Genomic DNA, 21,917 nt, shown 5'->3' on the forward strand with positions numbered 1-21,917 from the left:
CAAACAGATTGGACTTACGAACGCGCTCTCAGAAAGGAACTCATTCATATGTAGGAGACTTGCTGTCATCCATTCTTCTAAAAGAGAGCGAGACTTTATTCCTGTTTGGGAATCACTGATCTCGGAGCACAGGAATGGGACTCTCCTTCCTCCTTTACAGCTTCTCTTCTTTTTCAGGGTTTTCCCTGGTGAGCTTTCTAACCTCACTTCACCAAGACCAACATCTTAGAGGTGCAAGCAAGATTGTATAGACTACGTGTATATTGTGTATATTTTTTAAATTGCCATTGAGCGAATCCTTATTTAATCTTTCCAGCAATCCTATGCAGCATCTGTTACTGATATTTTTAGAGAAGCAGAACATGGGGTTCAAAAAGGCAGAGTAATCTTTTGACGATGATCGTTTGCCAGGGCTGGGATCTGAAGCATAACCACCGACCTTCTGGAGAGAAAGGGTGTCTGCCCAAGGGGGCCCACGCCCTGTATGACCTTGCACAGCCCAGGTGCCCATTGCCTTAGCACAACTTTGAAAGTGGGAGGCCAGGCCAGCAGGTCAGATGTCTGCTACGATGGCTGGCAGGGGCTGTATGGCGATGGTGGCCGGCACAGGGCTGGTCCTGAGTCTGGAAGGTTCGGCATGCTGGGCAGGGCAGAAGAAAGAGCCCAGAGAGAAGCAGAGCTGGACTGGTGGCCAAGCCAGACCTGCTCCTCCTCTTAGGCTGGACCTCTTATACCCCAGGGCCTCAGAGGGATGGGGGTTATGGAGGACCATATCGTTGAGTCCTCTGCCAACAGCAAGGATGTTGTCTTCACGTACAGTCTTCCCTGTACGTGGGACTTCCCTGGTGGTCCAGTGATGAAGAATCCACCTTCCAACACAGGGAGTGCCGGTTTGATCCCTGGTCAAGGAACTAAGATCCCACAGGCCTCATGAACCCCCCTCCACCCCCCAATAAAACAACAACAAAAAAACACATGTTACCTATAGATGGGGGCGTTTGGGCAATGGGTCTTCCTCCTGGTGGGTTTGGCTCTTTCTTGGGAAGCTTGGGGCTTTGGACTCAGGGGTTCCCTTTCTTAGAGCTTTTCTCCTTGGGCAACCTCGCTCTCCCAAGAAAGGTCTGGATCAGACTGAGAGAAGCCTCTACCTTGAGCTGGAGCGGCCTTGCCTGTCCTGCTGAAAGGTCTGCATTCAGAAGCCGGGCTTTCCAAGGATAAACAGGGTGAGGTGCTGCCAACCAGAAACTCGAAGAGAAGTTTCAGGGAATATTCATCTTTTTCCATCAAGTAATCGAGAGCACGGGCTCATGCCGGAAGGGAGGAAGAGAGAGGCTTTTGTGCCCGCGTCTCCTGCATCTCTGGCCCCCGGGTGAGGTCATGACAGAATGTGGAGCTGCGTGTTGCCTGGGACACTGGGCCTTCAGACAGCGAACCGTCGGCATCAGAGCAGAAAGAAAGCTTTCCTGAGATGTTTGGCCAGGTTTCTAGGACCCGTTTAACAGCTTCACACAGAAGCTGAGTTAACACTGGGATGTCTGTGAGAAGGTCACGTCCAGAGAAAGTCTTCCCCTTCCCACAAGGAGTTTTCAGAAAAAAAAAAAAAAAATCTCCATGCTCATATTTCTCCACCCCAGGAGGCTCCCCTGGAATCTAAGAGGCCATTGAAGGTCAAGTCAGCCACACCAGACATGCTATAATGAAGATACTGTTCAGACCATTATATACGTGAAGCTGAATTATCCACAATGCCTAGCAGTGCCCAGAATGAGGCTCAGTCTTTCTCAGCTTTGGCCAGAGTGGATGTCAGGACTGCCTGAAACCATAAGCTCCAGGCAGAGCCCTTCTGGGAAGATCCTCTGAAAAAGCTTATTATAAGATTCATTATCAAGCCGGGGGTAGAAGGCATCACTGAAGTAAAAAGTGATTTTCTCCTGATCAAGCATCTGCTGCCACCCAAAAGTTCTGAGACCAGCTACACCTGTTGTACCCTTGGTCAGGGGCTTCCCAGGTGGCACCAGAGGTAAAGACCCCACCTGCCAATGCAGGAGACATGAGCTGTGGGTTCGATCCCTGGGTCAGGAAGATCCCCTGGAGGGCATGGCAGTCCACTCCAGTATTCCTGCCTGGAGAATCCCATGGACAGAGGAGCCTGGCAGGCTACAGTCCATGGAGTCACAAAGGGTCGGACATGACTGAAGTGACTTGGCACATACACACGCACCCTTGGTCGCCTGCTTAAGTGTGTGTTTTCAGAAGTCAGTTCTCAGAAAGCAGACAGCAGTGCCCAGGGGACACTCAAGGCCGCCTCCTGAGCCAGGCACACCCCACAGGAGAACGGCCCACATGCTGATGGGCAGCTGGGTACCAGGGAGGCAGAGTGTGCAGGACTCTGAGTTGTTGGGTAGCTCCTGGGTCCAGGCTTTTCCATTTTGGTTGTAGATATATTTCTGTTTGAGTGTCTGGTACCAGAACTGACCATCATGCTGAGTTCTCACTTGTATGCCTTTTAGGAATAAAAAGTCTTCATTTGAACACTGACATTGTTAAAATATATATAAGATACACAGCAGGCCACCTGAATGAGTGGCATCTAGTCCTGGGCTTCCTGTGGGGACAGCTTTCTGCCTGTGCTTTGTTGTAGGAGGACTGTAGGCCATTCTGCTCAGAGGGCAGCCCGGGTTAACTGTGTACACTCATATATCACCCATCACCCAGACTGGAATGGGTTTCCCAGGTGGTGCTAGTGGTAAAGAACCTGCCTATCAGTGCAGGAGACATAAGGGACTCAGGTTCAATCCCTGGGTCAGGAAGGGCATGGCATCCCTGGAGGAGGGCATGGCAACCCGCTCCAGTATTCTTGCCTGAAGAGCCGTATGGACAGAGGAGCCTGACTGTAGTCCATGGGGTCACAGAGTCAGACACGACTGAAGTGACTGGGCACACACCCAGACTGGAATCACCTGGTGACTTCATTTAGTGGGGAGAAGTCTGGGCAGAGGCTTAGAATGCCCATCAGCTAGGAAAATAGTCAACAACAAGAGGAAGTGTGTCTATTTAGCAAGAAGGAGAAAATGTTGGCTGGGCACTCATTCATTCATTCAATGAATATTTATTGTGTGCGTGCTCTGGGCTGGGTGCTTGGTTCTATCAGAGAACCAAAGAGGGGTCCTGATCCTAATGGACTTGACATTCAGGTGGGAGATGCAGACAATAACCATCATGAATTCAGTTCAATTCAGCCGCTCAGTTGTGTCCAACTCTTTGCGACCCCACGAACCGCAGCACGCCAGGCCTCCCTGTGCATCACCAACTCCCGGAGTCCACCCAAACCCATGTCCATTGAATCGGTGATGCCATCCAGCCATCTCATCCTCTGTTGTCCCCTTCTCCTCCTGCCCCCAATCCTTCCCAGCATCAGGGTCTTTTCAAATGAGTCAGCTCTTCACATCAGGTGGCCAAAGTATTGGAGTTTCAGCTTCAAAATCAGTTCTACCAGTGAACACCCAGGACTGATCGCCTCTAGGATGGACTGGTTGGATCTCCTTGCAGTCCAAGGAACTCTCAAGAGTCTTCTCCAACACCACAGTTCAAAAGCATCAATTCTTCAGCACTCAGCTTTCTTTGTAGTCCAACTCTCACATCCATACATGACCAGTAGTCCAACTCTCACATCCATACATGACCACTGGAAAAACCATAGCCTACTTGATTAAATTAGGCAATACATGGAAAAATAAGTAGAGCAAAGTACAATGGATGGAAGCAAAGGGAGGCGGGTTAATGTATATTTGGTAGGGCTGGCCAACCTGTTTCTGGGTTTGAGCATTCATAAGGTATTTAATGACGCAAATATAGCAGTAATTGCAATAATATTACTTGCTAATGTTCACTGAGTTTCACTCTGTGCTGGGCACCATGCCAGCTGTTTGCCTGGGTATCTCATTTAATCTGCAGGGCTGCCCTGGTGCTTCCAACCTCTAAGGCAGAATGCCAGATCTTAGCTCTTGATCTTGGCCTTCCCCATCTTCAGCTCTATCCTTGCAGTAGGACTTAATCCAAAAACACTGGCTTTCATTTCAGACTTCCATTTAGTAGGTGCCCTCACGTACCCCAGTGCCCACTGACAGCATTTGTTAAAGTCCTCAGTAAATGGACCCAGGTGTCCTCCGTGGACTCAGATTCCAGGGGCGGGTTTTCCATGCAAGTGGGTGGAAATGAAAGAGCACGTGGGAAGGGAGCCTTGTGGCCTCTGCTGCTCTGATTTCACACTCTGCTCCGGGACCCTTGGCTGTAGGCATGACCAATGCTATTTATTGCTCTGTTACCTTCGCTGGAGGAAGCACTTCAGGCTGATTGCTCGTGGCCTTTCTGTTTCTGTCACTTTTTTTTTGGTACCTACTATAGGACTTTAGGGTTGGTGGGGACCTCAAAAGTTCTCTCAACCAGGCTTCCCCCAGACCCCCAGGGCATCACAGGAAAAGACAGAGGTGTCAGACACTCCTCTGATAGAGTATCAACCACTAGAGAAAAATCCAGCCACGACCTGCGCTCTGTTGGTTACAGGGAATTCATCCGGGTGTCCTGTAACTTTTGCATGCCTCTACTGCTAGAATGACCAACCTAGATAGCATATTCAAAAGCAGAGACATTACTTTGCCAACAAAGGTCCATCTAGTCAAGGCTATGGTTTTTCCTGGGGTCATGTATGGATGTGAGAGTTGGACTGTGAAGAAGGCTGAGTGCCGAAGAATTGATGCTTTTGAACTGTGGTGTTGGAGAAGACTCTTATGAGTCCCTTGGACTGCAAGGACACCCAACCAGTCCATTCTGAAGGAGATCAGCCCTGGGTGTTCTTTGGAAGGAATGATACTAAAGCTGAAACTCCAGTACTTTGGCCACGTCATGCAAAGAGTTGACTCATTGGAAAAGACTCTGATGCTGGGAGGGATTGGGGGCAAGAGGAGAAGGGGATGACAGAGGATGAGATGGCTGGATGGCATCACTGACTCGATGGACATGAGTCTGAGTGAACTCCGAGAGTTGGTGATGGACAGGGAGGCCTGGCGTGCTGCGATTCATGGGGTCGCAAAGAGTCGGACACGACTGAGTGACTGATCTGATCTGACTGTTAGAATAAAAGAATAGGAGGGGATATGTGTATACTTACGGCTGATTCATGTTGAGGTTTGACAGAAAAACAACAAAATTCTGTAAAGCCATCATCCTTCAATTAAAAAAAGAATAGGAGGAATAGCTGGTAAAAGTCGATGGTAACTATAGCCAAAGCCTTAAGGTGGGCCTTAAAAAAAAAAGTTTCTTCTGAATGAATATAACATAGCTTTCAGAGAGGATGGATTGATTCCTCCAGTAAATTAAGATCGAGAAAAAAAACTGCTTCGAAAACTCTGAGTCAGAGATCTTATCAGTGCAGAGTAAGTCACAAGTCAAGTCAAAACTTCAGATAACACACACCAATTCCTGGAACTCGGTGATTTGCTATTTCTCTTTGCATGAGTTTGTCACTTTCTATTCCACTTTCTATTCCGTTCCTGTTAGGTTCACCTCTCGTCCCCCCGGTACCCACTGCATCCATCCACCACGAGCTGCCTGCTCCACCACATCGTGTGTTCACGGTATTGCCACCTGCCAGGGGCCTCTCCGGAGCCTGGTAGGCTGCAGTCCATGGGGTCGCTGAGGGTCGGACACAACTGAGCTACTTCACTTTCAATTTTCACTTTCATGCATTGGAGAAGGAAATGGCAACCCACTCCAGTGTTCTTGCCTGGAGAATCCCTGCTGTCTATGGGGCAGCACAGAGTCGGACACGACTGAAGTGACTTAGCAGCAGTAGCAGGGGCCTCTCCTGGTTTCTGCGGCCTGTGACCCAGGGCCACTAAGCTTGTTGATCAGCTGTGGACACGGTCTTGAGCCTGACCTCATCCCCCCAACTGCAGACCCACAGGTGGTTGTCTCCCACCGACACATTCACATCTCACTGCTCACATCTGCCACATGCCCACCTCTGATGCATGCTCTCTTCTCTCCAAAGAGGCCTCACTCAAGCCACCCGGCCCCACTTAGACTGGCTTCTCCCTCCTTCACCCCCAGGATCTCCAGCACTCCTTTGGCACATGACCTGTACAGACTCACAGTCTTCTATTTGTTATCTTCTCCTATTTAAAGGCAAGGACAGGGTCATCTACAAATGACCCATTTGTGTCCCTTTTTATGGCTGAATAATATTCCATTGTGTATATGTCCTACGTCTTCTTTATCCTTTTCCTCTGTTGATGGACAACTTTGTTTCCATGTCCTGGATACTGTGAACAGTTCAGTGAACACTGCGGTGTGTCTTTTTGAATCATGTTTTTTTTCATACAGAGTGAAGTCAGAAAGAGAAAAACAAATATTGTATATTAATGCATATATGTGGAATATGAAAAGATTGGTATAGATGATCTTATTTATTTACAAAGCAGAAATAGAGACACAGATATAGAGAACAAAAAAAGTATGGATATACAAGGGGGATGGAGGAGGGGTGGGATGAACTGAGAGATTGAAATTGACATATATACATTACTACATATAAAATGGTGCTTCCCAGGTGACTCAGTGGTAAAAGAACCTGCCTGCCAATGCATGGGGTGTAGGAGATGTGGGTTTGATCCCTGGGTAGGGAAGATCCCCTGGAGGAGGAAATGGCAACCCACTCCAGTATTCTTGCCTGGAAAATCCCATGGTGGGCTATAGTCCATATGGTCGCAAAGAGTCAGACACGACTAAGCACACAGCTGCTGCTGCATCGTTTCAGTCGTGTCCGACTCTGTGCGACCCCATAGACAGCAGCCCAGTAGGCTCCCCTGTCCCTGGGATTCTCCAGGCAAGAATACTGGAGTGGGTTGCCCTTTCCTTCTCCAATGCATGAAAGTGAAAAGTGAAAGTGAAGTCGCTCAGTCGTGCCTGACTCTTAGCGACCCCATGGACTGCAGCCTACCAGGCTCCTCCGTCCGTGGGATTTTCCAGGCAAGAGTACTGGAGTGGGCTGCCATTGCACACACATGTATAAAATAGATAACTAATGGGAACCTATTCTACAACTCAGGGAACTCTATTCAGTCCTCTGTGGTGATCTAATCGGAAAGGAAATATAAAAAAGAGGGGATATATGTATACACATGATTGATTCATTTTGTTGTACAGCAGAAATTAACACAACATACTCCAATAAAAATTTTAGCTAACTAATTAATATAATAAAAATAATAAAGGCAAGAATAGTGGACTTGTTTCATATTCTTTCACTTGCACTCTATAGCCAAATACACAATCCACTGCAGAAATCAGTCCCAGACAAATGCCTGGAGGCCTAACCAGCACCCCAACCCCAAAGAAGAAGTTTGGAAGAACCTGGCCTTTCCGCAAAGGTCCCCCACCCCAGCCTTGTACACACTGTTGCCCCCTGCCAGACAGTCCAGAAAATACCCATGAGAACCTTCAACCACATACCCCAGCTTGTAAACAAGTTAGGTTCTTTGTTTGTTTCTGTTCTGCTTTGTTTTTAAGCAAGCACAGGAATCTATTTGCAGAAGGAATTGTGAAAAAAAGAGTCAAAAATAAAAACAGACAACTCAACTCAAATGAGCCAGGTCTGTCTCTTTTGCCCCCTTCCCTCCCCTTCTTCCCATCTCCATCCCCTCACTTTCTGTTTTGCTTTTCATGGCAATTGCTGAAGATTGTAATTTCCAAAACTAGGAGGAATGAGCATCTGCACGTGGATTTTTCCACCAAAAATCTGGTCCTGTAGTTTGGTTCTTCTTAGCCAGAAACAATCAGAACAGGCCATGGGACCAACCAGCCCATCTTCACAGTTCTTATTCTAATTTGTTTGTGAGGCTCAGAAGGGGTGGAGGGGGATGGTTTGCGTTTCACCCCGTCTGACAGTCGTTTGATGAGGTTTGCACTCCATTTGTCCGGATGGTTTTTATGGTTTCTTTGTTGTCCATGGAAAGACTTTGAAAGTCATAATTCTATATCCTTAAGCTCTTCTGCTATTCCTGCTCCATGTCTCCACGGGACTCACAGCGTGAGAAAGGAAAAGATGTTTCCAGCCAGTCGGTTAAGCAGTTTCTGCACAAGGTTAGGGAGGTGTGTGGATTCTTTCAAGAAAAGGGTTGGGATCATGAATGTTCAGGTTCAATGGAGTGTCCACCAAGGTGATTTGGAAGCCTCTCTGCAGTCCAGGTGGGAAGCGTCTCTCCAGCCCCTTGTTTTTGGTCCAGCCACACCTCTGCCCCTTTTCCTTTGGCTGTGGTCATCACCCAGCTCCCCACTATCAACAGAAAAGCTGAGGGGCCAATGAGAATCCAGAATGTGCCCAAACATGTGCTGGAATGAGAGGCTGAAATCACTGCTGGGGCCTCAAGGCACTGCTATGAGAGTTTGTCCATGAGCCTTTAATCTAGACATGACCATCTCCGCAGAGCTGCTTAAAGGGTTTTGCAACACAGGCTTTGGACACTTTTTTTCTTTCTAAACCTAGATTATGTTTGTAGAATGCCTTATAAGATGCTTCACACGTGTTATCTCATTTGATCATTACCTGTCTTCATCCCTTGGGGCTGCTATAACAAAGAATGATAAGCTGGGAGGCTTATACACAACACTAACTTCCGACAGTTCTGGAGATTGAAAGTCTGAGGTCATGTGCCAGCATGGTCAGGTGTTGGAGGCCCTCCCGTCTGGATTGCAGATGGCTGCCTTCTTCTTGTGCCCTCATATGGCAGGAGGCACACAGGCAAGCTACCTCTGTGACCTCTTCTTATAAGAGCACTAACCCTCTTCTTACGGGCCCCACAGTTAAGACTTAATTACCTCCCAAACTCCACCTCCTATTACGATCACATTGGGGATTAGACATCTGCATATGAGTTTGAGGAGGACACAGATATGCAGTTGATAACATTTGCACACCCTTCAAGGTAGATTAAATCGTGTAAAATCTTATTTCCATATTTTTTTAAAAAAGTGTTTGGTAGTGCCGTGTCTTTGTTGGAATACATGGGATCTTCAGTCTTCACTGTGGCATGCAGGGTTACTTTCAGATTCAGCATACAGGATCTTTTTGTTGTTTTTCTTTTCAGTTGCAGCATGTGAATTCTTAGCTGTAGCATGTGGGATCTAGTTCCTTGACCAGGGACTGAACCCAGGCCCTCTGCATTGGGAACACAAAGTCTTACCCACTGGACCACCAGAGAAGACTCTTAATTACATATTTTGAAAAGCTGAGGCCCAAGGATGTCTGGATTCATCCAAGGTCTCACAACAAATGATGGAAGGATAGAACCTGAACCAACCCTGTGACTTCAAATTCAGGGTTCTTTCCACCCCTTTTGACTCCCAATCAGTGTGGCAGTGTTACTTCCGTCCGTCCCCATTTGCCCCAGGGAAATGCACTTCTGGAATTTAGTGATGCTTGAGGTTATTGCTAAGTTAAATTTAATTTTTCTGGATCACTAAAAGATAATCTTCAGGCAACCTTTCTGAAGAGCAGAAGATGCTTTCGTTGTTGTTCAGTCACTCAGTTGTGTCCGACTCTGCCACTCCATGGGCTGTAGCATGCCAGGCTCTCCTGTCCACCATCTCCTGGCATTTGCTCAGATCCGCATCTATTGAGGCTGATGTATCTCTGTTTTTTTCCACTAGACCCTTCCTATGACTCAGTCAGGAGAGGAGGTTGGGGCAGTAACATGAATTCTGGCCTCAACAAAAGTAAGTAAACGTCACTCTGTTCTTTGGGAGGAAAACCTTTTTCTGGGGTGGGGCGGAGAACAGGGTCATAAGCGAAAGGAAGAGAAGAGTGAGCATTTTCTTTTTCTGCTTTTTGAATGGACATCAAAATTAATTACCAATGTAGAACTTGTCAGTGATACCTAGTCCCAGAAAGATAATGGAATTTTCACTCAGACCTTTGAGTTTTGTTTCACTGCATTTGGCTTTAGAATGTTTGAAGTTGTCAAGTTTCTTAGGACAAGTTTCTGTATGAATGAAAAATCCCTGGATTTGGATTCTGCCATTTAAGTTTCAATAATGACCCTCCATGACTTCACCTGCTTCCCTAATTGTCAGGATAGAATCCTCCCAACATCTCTACCTCATTTCGTGGAACGTTGAGGTGGGGTGGTAACCGGATGAGGAGATGCTAGTGATATGACATCAGTTTGTGTTGAAATCTGACCCAGAATCTCCTGTGAAGAGTGCAGGGGAAAGAATGATTCATAAAGTCCTGACCCAGAACGTGTCAATCTTGCTGTCTCTAGGAGGTAAAATATCAAGCACAGAAATGGATGGTGAAGGGAATTCTTTCAAGAAAGAAGTTAGGACTGAAAATTAATGCCCAAGCAATAGCCACAAGCCCTTTTAATAATATGTATTATCTGTTTACTCTGCCTCCAGCCCTGGGCAGTGTGGGTTTCACATGGTGAACCCGCATGCACCAGTCTCTCCAGGAGGGGAGAGGAGTCAAGCACACGCGCGTGCGCATACACACACACACACACACACACCCCTTTCTCTCCGGGTGGCATCAGGAACACCTTAGGGACCTGGAGTCATAAGAGTTGGTTCTAGAAAGAGGCAGGATTTGGACCCAGAGAGATGGGAAAGATGCCTTCCCAGGAGAGGCGGGTTCAGGCAAAGACATCAAGGTCAACATGTCTGAGAGTCAGGGAGGACTTGGGTTCCTGGAGTTTAGGGTGCACGAAGGAAAAGAAAAGTCTGGAAGGGTGAGGAAGGGGTTCACAGATGCTCGGACCATAGACCTCAGTGCTTTAGTCAACATCAAGTCACTGAGGTTTTTGGATGGTGGAGTGAAGTGGTTTATGGAGATTAAACTGGCTAAATAGCATTTGAAGGGTCAGTGAGAAGACAGAGGAGTGGTGAGGATGCCAGTCAGATGAAGCCAAAGACAGTGCAAGAAGCAACACAGCTCTAACGTGGATATGTGACATGATGGCAGGAGCAGGAAGGGTGTACTAAGAGATGCCACAAAGAGGGGAGCTCACAAGATGTGGAAACACAGGAGCAGGAGACTGGCGCTCAAATGCCACCTTCTCATTAAAGACCTTTCTCAGTTTTCTATTTAAAAATGAAATCCACAGCCCCAATACCATCAGACATGCTCCTTCTCCGTATTTATTGCTGTTTATCATTGTCTCCTCCATTAAAATGTAAGCTCTGGCAGGAACCCCTTGCTCAGTGCTGGGTCCTTAGCATCGAGAACAGTGCCAGTACATAGATTCTGGATAAATATTTATAACATAAAATGAATAAATGAGTAGAGTGACCGAGTGAGGGAGTGAGTGAATGGGAAAGCACAGTTGTCCCGCTCGGTGGGGATGTGCTTGATGAGACGTTCCCTCCCCTTCGTGGAGAATGGCTCCACTTACCATATTTCTCTTCTTGCCGCAGGTCCCCCCCTTGCTGGAGCACAAACGATGAGTAAGAATACTGAGCAGCGGCCCCAACCAGGTACCTGTCCATGATGTTCGAACCCTCCTTTGTTTCCTGTGCGGCCACTGGTGCCACGTGGTCAGCAGAGGAGGATTTAGACAGTATCTTGTGTTTGTCAGCACTGTTCTTCATAGAGTCCTGTATTTGACACTGTGCTAGATCTGTCCATGGCGCACCCAGCCCTGGAATGTGGAGAGACTCATGACATATCAGAAGTGAAAGGAACCTCAAGATTAACATGTTTCATGTTGTAAAATAAAGAAACCGAGATCTCAAGAGGTGAAGTGATTTGCCAGAAGCCACACAGGTGGATTTGGGGAATATGAGAGCTATCATCCCAGACTCCCAAGTTGTTTCACCTTCTTCCATCCCTGTAATGAATCTCCCTAACAGTTAAGGCAGAGCAACTTTGAAAACCATGGAACTGGAGACTCTTCATATGGCAAGGGAACCTAGAGACATCTAGGTCTACAACATCCTCCTGTAACATCTCAGGAGGTCTACAACATCCTGTAACATCTCAGTCTTATGACTGCATCATCTCCACTTGAATACTTACAGCTATGGGAGCTCAATACCTAACCAGGCTCAGTTCCACCATTTGAGCCAAAGTCCCCCCAATGCTGTATCTTCCATTCAGGCTTCCCAGTTTGCCCCGTGGAAAGGTCTTCTTGTTCTCTGTGAAGGTTCTTCATGAATCTGAAGACTGCCATGTGTACCCTCCCAAGCCCAGCTCAGTCTCTCTTGGGACGCATTTAGAGTAAGCTCTGAACATGCTGTTGCTTTGGGTGAACATACTTGGTTTTCCATTTCCATTGAAGATAAGCGTAGAAAGTTGACCTGCATTTCTTCAGGAAGGCTGAGAACTTGCTGACTGTGAAACACAAGTCAGAGAGGATTTGACATGGAGGATTTAAAAAGTCCCCAACAACAAAATTAGACATTGTTGTTCAGTTGCTCAGTCCTGTCTGACTTTTGCGACCCCGTGGACTGCAGCTCGCCAGGCTTCCCTGTCCTTCACTGTCTCTGGGAGTTTGTTCAAACTCATGTCCATTGAGTCAGTGATGTTATCTAACCATCTCATCCTCTGTCACCCCCTTCTCCTCCTGTCCTCAGTCTTTCCCAGCATCAAGGTCTTTTCCAGTGAGTCAACTCTTCACATCAGGTGGCCAAATTACCTTCCCCCAAATATTTGTCACTGTATAGATAGAAAGGGGTAGATTGAGAGGTCTTAAGGACTCTTCAAGTTAATTTGTGGTTGTGAGCAAAAACCCCTGAATCATGTTGATTTTTTAAAATTATAATTATATAGAAATTGTAAAATTGTATCAAACATATGACATCATCACCAAGCTGTGATCCAGCTCTCTCCCATGATCTATCTCAGCTGAAAAGAAGAAGACAATCCTCACTATGTCAGTATTGCAAAGGTTTCTTTTATGGCTAAACTATCATGTAAGTTTTATGTAAACTGAGATATTAAGAATAATCATTTTAAGGACTGCTGTGGAAGCCCAGTAGTTAAGACTCCATGCTTACACTGCAGGGGGCAGGGGTTTGATTCCTGGTCAGGGAACTGAGATCACACATGCCACATGGTAAGGCCAAAATAAGTAAATAAAGAGATGTTATTTTAAAAAAAGAAATTCAAATATATATATATGTGTGTGTGTGGGTGTGTGTATATAAATATATAATCATTTTATGGCTAAAATACAAATTGTGGTTGGTTGGTGTCAACATTTCCAAGCTTAAAATCATAGAAGGTTGTACTGGAAGGGAACTGAAAAATCCAAGAGCCAAACCTACCATTTTGCAGAGGAGAAAAGCAATACCCAGAGATTGTCCACTGAGTTATTTAGCTGATAATTTAGTTGGGCTAGAACCCAGGCTACTTGATTTCCAGGCATGTGTCTTTTATGCTGCATCAGAAAAAGAGAGACATGTAATAGTTAGTAATAGTTAGAGCTATTAAAGGCCAGTCAGGGATTCCCAGGTGGTTCAGTGATAAAGAGTCCTCTTGCCAATGCAGGAGACACAGGAGACATGGATTCGATCCCTGGGTCAGGAATCCCCTGGAGAAGGAAATGTCAACCCACTTCAGCTTTCTTGCCTGGAGAGTCCCATGGACAGAATAGCCTGGCAGGCTACAGTCCATGCAATCACAGAGTCAGACACAACTGAGTGACTGAACAGCAACAAAGGAATTCCCTGGTGGTCCAGTGGTTAAGACTCAGCATTTCCACTGCAGGGCCATGGGTTCAATCCCTCGTCAGGGAACTAAGATCCCACAGGCTGCATGGCATGGTCAGGAATAAATAAATAAATTTTTACAAAGACTGTTGTAGGACCTTTACAAAGACACTGTTAGACTTTAAGCTCTTTTAATAAGCCATACTTCTTATTCATGTGACTGGATATCAGCTAGCTCCTTTCCAAATGTTTTTTATTATTCTATTGTAGGTATTATCTATAAATTGTAGACACTAAATATGAAAAAATGATACTATCACAATTACATGTTGTTTCTGTAATAATGGGGATATAGACCATAACTCTGATCATGGTCTTTAAGGTTTACAAGTAAAAGCAGTGCAGTTTTCTGAAATCAGGCTTTCCTATGATCTCAAAATAAAAGTAGAAACCCTTAGGGGTATTCTTATTGTTAATGCTGTTGTTTTTATATTTTTCATAACAGTGAAGCAAATTTCTTTTCTTGTCTCCTTAGATCCATATCAGATCCTGGGCCCAACCAGCAGTCGCCTAGCCAATCCTGGTGAGTTTACTTTGGCCTGAGAGGTTGTGTTCCAGAATGTTCCATAGTTTTATGAGATCACTAAGGGAAGCTTCCCTGGCAGCTTAGACGTAAAGCGTCTGTCTACAATGCGGAAGACCCGGGTTCGATCCCTGGGTTGGGAAGATCCCCTGGAGAAGGAAATGGCAATCCACTCCAGGACTATTGCCTGGAAAATCCCATGGACAGAGGAGCCTGGTAGGCTACAGGCCATGGGGTCGCAAAGAGTCAGACACGACTGAGCGACTTCACTTCAAGGTGTCCTCAGTTCAGACACCTGACCAGGGAGGGACATGTATGCCTTTCCTTGAACTGTTTGACCCCTGTTTCTCTAGTGCACAAGGAGAGAACAGGGCTTGTCATTAGGCGGTGATGATATCCATAAGCTGAAGATGCCTCTGGACCACAAACATTTTAGCCCCATGTATGTGCATGAGGTTGAGATAAGTTTCAGCAGGGAAAGATAGAGGGGGTAGGTGTGGGAAGGGCAAGGAACAAGCTCTCGGTGAATACATATTCTAAAGCTGTCTCAGTATTCACTTTAGGTGGTATTGCAGCATTACTTGGCTTCCTAGGTAAGAGGTTGCAGATAAAATAAACTCAACAGTGTATTTTAAGGGTTTGTGATTCAGGTAACTCAAGCGAGTTCTGAACCAAGCCCACCTCCTGTGTGAGTTAATAGGCCCTTTGGAATTGCGAGGCCAGCACTGTCCCACCAGGGAAGTCCCACTGCTCCTGTCTCCAGGCCGTTTCTGCTCAGAGGGTGAGAAAGCCACCAGCTCGCTCTCCTCTTTTTTTTTTTCTTTGTGCCCATGTTCTCTGTGGAACTTAGAGCAGAGAGCCAAGCACAAAAGCTAAGGAGCAGTTCAGGTTGCTTCAGCCTAAAGTGCTGTCACATGTTCCCCTGGGACTCTGAGGGAGGCCAGCACTGAATAAGGAGTAGACAGTGGTTCAGGCCTTTACAGAAGAAGAGAGGCAAGCATCTTCCCCCAAAGGGATGGGGCGTGCCTCGCCCCAAGCCACACAGCTGGCTCTGGGTGAATTTCACCAGGCTGGGGGCGGCTTATATAAAGATCTAACCTTGATGATTATGCCAGTCTGGTTGAGAAGTGGATTCTGACTGTAGACGGAGATCCTGGGGTTCCTGTCTGGGGTGAGTGGACCCTTGCACTTAGGATCAGGTTCTGATTTCTCAGGCGGAGCCTGTTTTCTGTCTCCCGCAGGGAGCGGGCAGATCCAGCTGTGGCAGTTCCTCCTGGAGTTGCTCTCGGACAGCGCCAACGCCAGCTGCATCACCTGGGAGGGGACCAACGGAGAGTTCAAAATGACGGACCCCGATGAGGTGGCCCGGCGCTGGGGGGAGCGCAAGAGCAAGCCCAACATGAATTACGACAAGCTGAGCCGGGCCCTCCGATACTACTACGATAAAAACATTATGACCAAAGTGCACGGCAAGAGGTATGCCTACAAATTTGACTTCCACGGCATCGCCCAGGCTCTGCAGCCGCATCCCACCGAGTCGTCCATGTACAAGTACCCTTCCGACATCTCCTACGTGCCTTCCTACCACACCCACCAACAGAAGGTGAACTTTGTCCCTCCCCACCCGTCCTCCATGCCCGTCACGTCCTCCAGCTTCTTCGGAGCGGCGTCACAATACTGGACCTCCCCCACGGGGGGCATCTACCCCAACCCCAACGTCCCTCGCCATCCCAACACCCACGTGCCCTCACACTTAGGCAGCTACTACTAGATGCTTCCTCATCGGTGGCCTTCTCGCTGAAGCCCCCTCCCTTACACCTCCCTTTGGACTTACGTGGCCTTGGAGAGAAAACAAAACTGGATGCTCTTTCTTGTTGGATAGAACTTTTGTACCTGTTCTTTAAAAACAACTCTTCTTTTTTTTTTTTTTTTTAACATTGGTAACTCCTGCTTTTCTCTACCTTGAACAAAGAGGTGGATAATTCCATGGGCCAGTATGCCAGTTTGGAGTCCCAATCTCCTGTCAACCTATGAGTTGAATATTTAGATTACTGGAATGGTTGTGTCATGGTTCTGGGAAAGAAACTGTATGTAGATTTATATTTTTAGGACCAAAAACAGTTTCTTACAGACACACGGGTCTCATCTTGAACCTTGAAGGGTTCAGTAGGATAAAGAGTCATGGACTTAACCAGTTATGCTCTGGTTTGAGGCTTAGTGAACTAGAGGCAGGAAGCTTATCATCTTATCTTAGGAAGACCTAACTCAGTGGAGGGCAACTGGAACATTGGTTGTAAGGCCAGTGAAGTTTTCACCCAACTGGAATTTAACAGAAAGAAACAAGTGTGTATTTAAGAAGCCACGGGCATTGCAGAATCCCTTTCAGTGGGCAGTAAATATGCGCTAGGCTGACCATTCTGTCTAGAAGTAGTCAAAATATGAACTAAGAGATGTTAATGCAAATACAGACATTCCTGAAAAGCCAGAGAAGTAAATAACTGAAAAAAAGAAATAATGACCATGGGTCCCAGTACTTTGAAAAGTCCTAGGGATTTCTAAACACAAACAGATTCGCAAGTGCTGTGCGCTTGTCAGACGATCAGTCCCGGGTCCACCAACCACAAGGCAACTTACTGTATAAATTATGCAGAGTTATTTTCCTATATCTCACAGTGTTAAAAGTAAATAATTAAAAAGTGAAAAAGAGTAAAGAAACGAGTTGACCTCGGTCACAGATACAGTGTTCCTATCAAATCAGTCGTTATTTTTTTTAAATGTAATTTGTACATCTTTTTGTCAATCTGTACATTTGGGCTGCTTGTACGTTTTTATAGCTGGTTTTTAAAAAAGCATAATGTGACTTGTTGCAGAAAAGAGAACAGGGCTTTGAAGTCACTGACTTACCCGAAAGAGAATCACTGTAATTATTTAACAAATGAGCAGAAGCGAGTCAAGGCATCCCCTTTAAACCGTTAACTGCTTTGGAGATGTTTGTAAATAACTGAACTGCAATCATAACAACTTGGAAAACAGCAACCAAACTTTCCCTTGTGGATACGAGGGATTTTCTGCCTTATATATACAATATATTTTTTAGATATTAAAATATATATAATTTTGCAGGTAATCATTGACTCTGTTAAACTATATTAAGTGTTAAGTTGACAACTGTCCGTGAAGACTATGGTGTAAAATAATTTGACTAAATAAATTGTGCCTTCTTCTCTCAGAACTGAAGAGAACGTTTTCTTATTTACAACCAACCTTCTGTCCCCTGTCCCCCGCCCCAGGTCCAAGGGTTTTCCCAGGGAAAGTTTCCTACTGACCTCTTCTGGCACCGTGAAAACTTTTTCACATGTACATATAGCAGAAAGTATAGAATTATGTGGGTTTTAGTGTTGTTTGTATTAGCTCTCTCCAGAGAAACAGAACCAATGGGGATATATATACGGAACTTTATTACGAGGACTTGACTCATGCAATTGTGAGGGCTGAAGAATTCACCCGGTCTGAAGCTGGTCACTAGGGAAGCCATGTGTAGCATATGCTCGGTTGCTTCAGTCGTGTCTGACTCTCTGCGACACTGTGGACTATAGCCCACCAGGCTCCTCTCATCAAAGGATTCTCCAGGCAAGAATGCTGGAGTGGGTTGCCATGCCCTCCTCCAGGGGATCTTTCCAATCCAGGAATTGAACTCGTATCACCTGCACTGAAGCGAGATTCTTTACCCACTGCGCTGCCTGGGAAGCCCTCAAGGGAAACCAGTAGTGTGGGATTCAGGGGAATCAGGGAAACCGGCTGATGGTATAGATCTCAGTTCAAGGGCAGGAGAAAAGTCCTGCTTGGGCAGGCAGGGAGGGAGCCCCGAGGGTGAATTCCTCCTTCCTCTGCTTTTTGCTCTATTCAGACCCTCCGTGATTAGAGGGGGCCCTCTGGCCTGCATCAGGGAGAGGAGTCCTCTTCAATGGGTCCACATACTCAGTGCTAATCTCATTCAGAAACACTCACACTTACATACCGGAAATACTGTTTAATCTTGGCCACAGTCAAACTGATACTTAAAATTAACCTTTACATTGTTGATGATGCTTGCAGAGATTTTTTAAAATATTATTTAAATCTTCCTCCAGCCGAAAAAGGTTTTAAAGGAGGGAGCCAAGGCCATGGATATGTGTCAAGGAACACATATCCATACAAGCAGATTCATCCAGGGTAGACCTCATACCTTGGACTTCACTCGTGCATCCTCCGAGCATCTCCAACCCAAGTGGCCATTCCCCCAGCAGAGAATCCTGCTGGAATCGATACTCCAGCAGAGAATAAGATGGTCCAGCCTCCTCTGGTCCTGTGCCAGGAGTTTATGGCTCATGCAGATTTTTAAGATCTTTTTTCTTCCCAGGGAAGAAATTTGCCTCAAGTCGTTTCACTGTGAGTTGGCTCATTTTCATTTCCTCTATTTCATAATGAAAATGAATGAGCCCTGGAAAGTCCTTGATGTTGTGAGAAAAAATTAGACTCACAGCCTTGGTCACCCAGTAGACTTCCTAGGGTGACACCGAGTACCTTCTAGACAACTTGTCTACTTAAACGAAAGGAAAGAAGGATTGAGGGCAGGAAGAGAAGGGGGTGACAGGATGAGATGGTTGGAAGGCATCATCGACTCAATGGACATGAATTTGAGCAAACTCCATAAGATAGAGAAGGACAGGGAAGCCTAGCGTGCTGCAGTCCATGGGGTCACAAAGAATTGGACACAAGTAAGCAACTGCAACAACAAAACGAAAGGAGACATGTTCCAAATTTTAGTGTCTAAATTTTTGACACTTGATCTTAGCCAAAAGGCTAAGAAGTGATGTGTCTAAATTTTTTAATGTGTACCCTACCATTAAAAAATGTAAGTATTCTCATTATATATACATTAATTTATAAAGTATATATAAAGTGAAAGTCAATCAGTCGTGTCCGACTCTTTGCAGCTCCATCAACTATGCAGTCCATGGAATTCTCCAGGCCAGAATACTGGAGTGGGCAACCGTTCCCTTCTCCAGGAGATCTTCCCAACCCAGGGTTTGAACGCAGGTCTCCTGCATTGCAGGCAGATTCTTCACCAGCTGAGCCACAAGGGAAGCCCAAGAATACTGGAGTGAGTAGCCTATCCTTTCTCCAGCGGGATTTTCCCAACCTAGGAATCGAACCGGGGTCGCCTGCATTACAGGTGGATACTTAACCAGCTGAGTTACCGTTCTCATTATATGTACATTAATTTATAAAGCATATATAAAACTGTTATGTTGTTATTTAGCTTATAAAACAAACACAAAAATATAAAAATTTTAGGAGTGATAGAAAAATAAATTGCAGATGAAATTCTAATTGTTTCTTCCTATTCTCATTGTACTGCATTTCTCCCACTGTCAATACTCAACAAGGATATTAGTCTTTAGAGGAATAAGTTTGTATGTATACTTCTATAGGGATTTCCTAGTGGACTTCTAAGAAAGCAGAAAATAAAAATTTAGTATAAGTGGCCTAAGCATAGAAAGAGAAATGATAAAGGCCAGGGATGTTTAAGAATAGTCTAGCTGGATTTTCTTGCAAATCTCTATCTCAGGCAAGCAGTTTTCTCACCAATTCTGAAATCTGCTAAGTATTCATTAGGGAAAATCAAGGCACACACTTCTGACTTCTGTGAGAAAGATGGGATGGTGAGGCATTGGAGGTCATCCTTTTAAGAGGTTTTCTTAATATGCCCTGGCTATTCAAGCACTGGCTAAGGTCCATCACCTTTACAAAGTCTTAGAATTTGATCTAATATTGCCCCTGGAGAAGGAAATGGCAACCCACTCCAGCGTTCTTGCCTGGAGAATCCCAAGGACGGAGGAGCCTGGTAGGCTGCAGTCTACGGGGTCACACAGAGTGGGACACGACTGAAGCGACTTGGCAATTGCCCCTAGAATTCGTTTCCCAATCATTTATTCTACGCTTGGAAACCTGGTCCACTCATAACAGGACCAGGACACCATTTCCTTAGAAGCATTCGCATGGAGTGAGGGCTGGCACTTATTCCCTGCAGTGCTCAGATTTACGATTTACTAACTTACTACAAGGGAGCTGGCTGATTGGACACGAAAGACAAACAGGAACTTCACCATCCTGGCTACTAATCCAACCTTTCCCCTACTCAACCATTCTGTACAGATGTCATGAAGTGCTTTGAGTCTTAGTCTAAGAGGCAGACTTAGAGAACGCTTGCGTAGACATGGCAGGGTTGGGGGAGATGAACTGGGAGAGTAACCTCGACACATACACACCACCATCTGTAAAATAGATGGCTAGTGAGAAGCTGCTGAACATCACAGAGAGCTCAGCACGGTGCTCTGGGTGACCAAAAGAGGTGGGAGGGATGGCGAGGCTCAAGAAGGAAGGGATATATGGGTACATATAGCTGATTTTCTTCATTGTACAGCAGAAATGAACACAACATTGGAAAACAGAAAAAAGAAAAGAAAGCAATTAAAAGGGGGCAAAAGCACATGCCAAGCAGAGAGGAGCATGGCAAGCCTGTGGGAAGTTCCAATGGAAACTGTCTTCCCCATAGTTTGAGAAGCTCTCAACAGCCCTTTCGAATAAGAAGTCATTTTGTGTGTGGGGGGGGTGGGGTGTCAAAAAATGTTGTTGACTCCCATGCAAGGGAAGCTATATTTTCAATATCTGTTGTTTTGCAACATTCTTAATGGTCAGTGACCACTAGAAATGTAATGACACCTAGTCCAAATGAAATCACTCAATCGTGTCCGACTCTTTGCGACCCCATGGACCCCACGGACTGGAGCCTACCACGCTCCTCCATCCATGGGATTTTCCAGGCAAGGGTACTGGAGTGGATTGCCATTTCCTTCTCCAGAGGATCTTCCCAACCCAGGGATCGAACCCGGGTCTCCTGCATTGTAGGCAGACACTTTACCATCTGAGCCACCAGGGAAGTTCAAAGACACCTAAGATGATTGCTATTTTATTAAACCAATGAAATCTACATGCTCCTGAGCCATCCATGTGTACAGTGTTCATTTAGTCCATGAGTAATGCATCAAGTGTGGACCCTCACACGGGTTGTTACTAGCTTAGACCAAATGAGGGCATGAGGTTTCAGAATGCCAGGGCAAAAAAAAAAATCTGACTGCCCTAAGCCAAGGAGCTGCCAGGCCAAGGCAACAGTGAGGGAGGAAATTAGAAACAAAACCAAACCAAACCATACGCAGTGCTTTCTGTAAGTGGTCTGTGGGCTTGGTTTCGCACTCTTACTTCCTCTAAAATCTATTATTAACAGCCATCATGTAAACAGGTCACCTTAGAAACTACTGAAAAGGTACCGCTTTGGGGAGCAACCCTTGGGCAAGGCTCCTCTGCTGCTGAGAACTGCTCCACGCCTGTCAGGGGATCTGCCTCCATCAGCAGCACTGATGAGGCTGTCAGCGGTGCTTAGTCTCTTTGGAAGGAGAGGGGAGATAATAAAGAACTGAAATAGGGGACAGGGGGAGGGATCCTGATCCATAAACAGAGGCTTCAACTCTTAGCCTCGAAGAACTCTGTGTTTTGCAAAAAGCACACTGGTCACTTCATCATACAGAAA

The 21,917-nt window shown here is 45.9% G+C and overlaps 1 protein-coding gene and 1 non-coding gene across 4 annotated transcripts in view; one reads left to right on the forward strand and one right to left on the reverse strand.

The window, feature by feature from the left end:
- FLI1 (Fli-1 proto-oncogene, ETS transcription factor) overlaps positions 1–17,519 on the forward strand; it is a 131,963-nt gene extending 114,444 nt beyond the window's left edge. For all 3 annotated transcript variants that reach the window (XM_070365244.1, XM_005896986.3, XM_070365245.1), the window contains 4 exons: positions 9,706–9,771; positions 11,470–11,529; positions 14,240–14,287; positions 15,529–17,519. In XM_070365244.1, coding sequence (XP_070221345.1) covers positions 9,706–9,771; positions 11,470–11,529; positions 14,240–14,287; positions 15,529–16,058 — 704 coding nt within the window. In that variant the 3' untranslated portion in view covers positions 16,059–17,519. The remainder of the gene's footprint in view (positions 1–9,705; positions 9,772–11,469; positions 11,530–14,239; positions 14,288–15,528) is intronic.
- Positions 17,520–21,197: 3,678 nt separating this feature from the next.
- Positions 21,198–21,269, reverse strand: TRNAC-ACA (transfer RNA cysteine (anticodon ACA)). The gene has a single exon. It is a non-coding gene; the product is annotated as a tRNA-Cys (tRNA).
- Between the last annotated feature and the right edge of the window lie 648 nt (positions 21,270–21,917).

Source organism: Bos mutus, chromosome 29 (genome assembly GCF_027580195.1).
Source record: "Bos mutus isolate GX-2022 chromosome 29, NWIPB_WYAK_1.1, whole genome shotgun sequence".
Taxonomy (NCBI): domain Eukaryota; kingdom Metazoa; phylum Chordata; class Mammalia; order Artiodactyla; family Bovidae; genus Bos; species Bos mutus.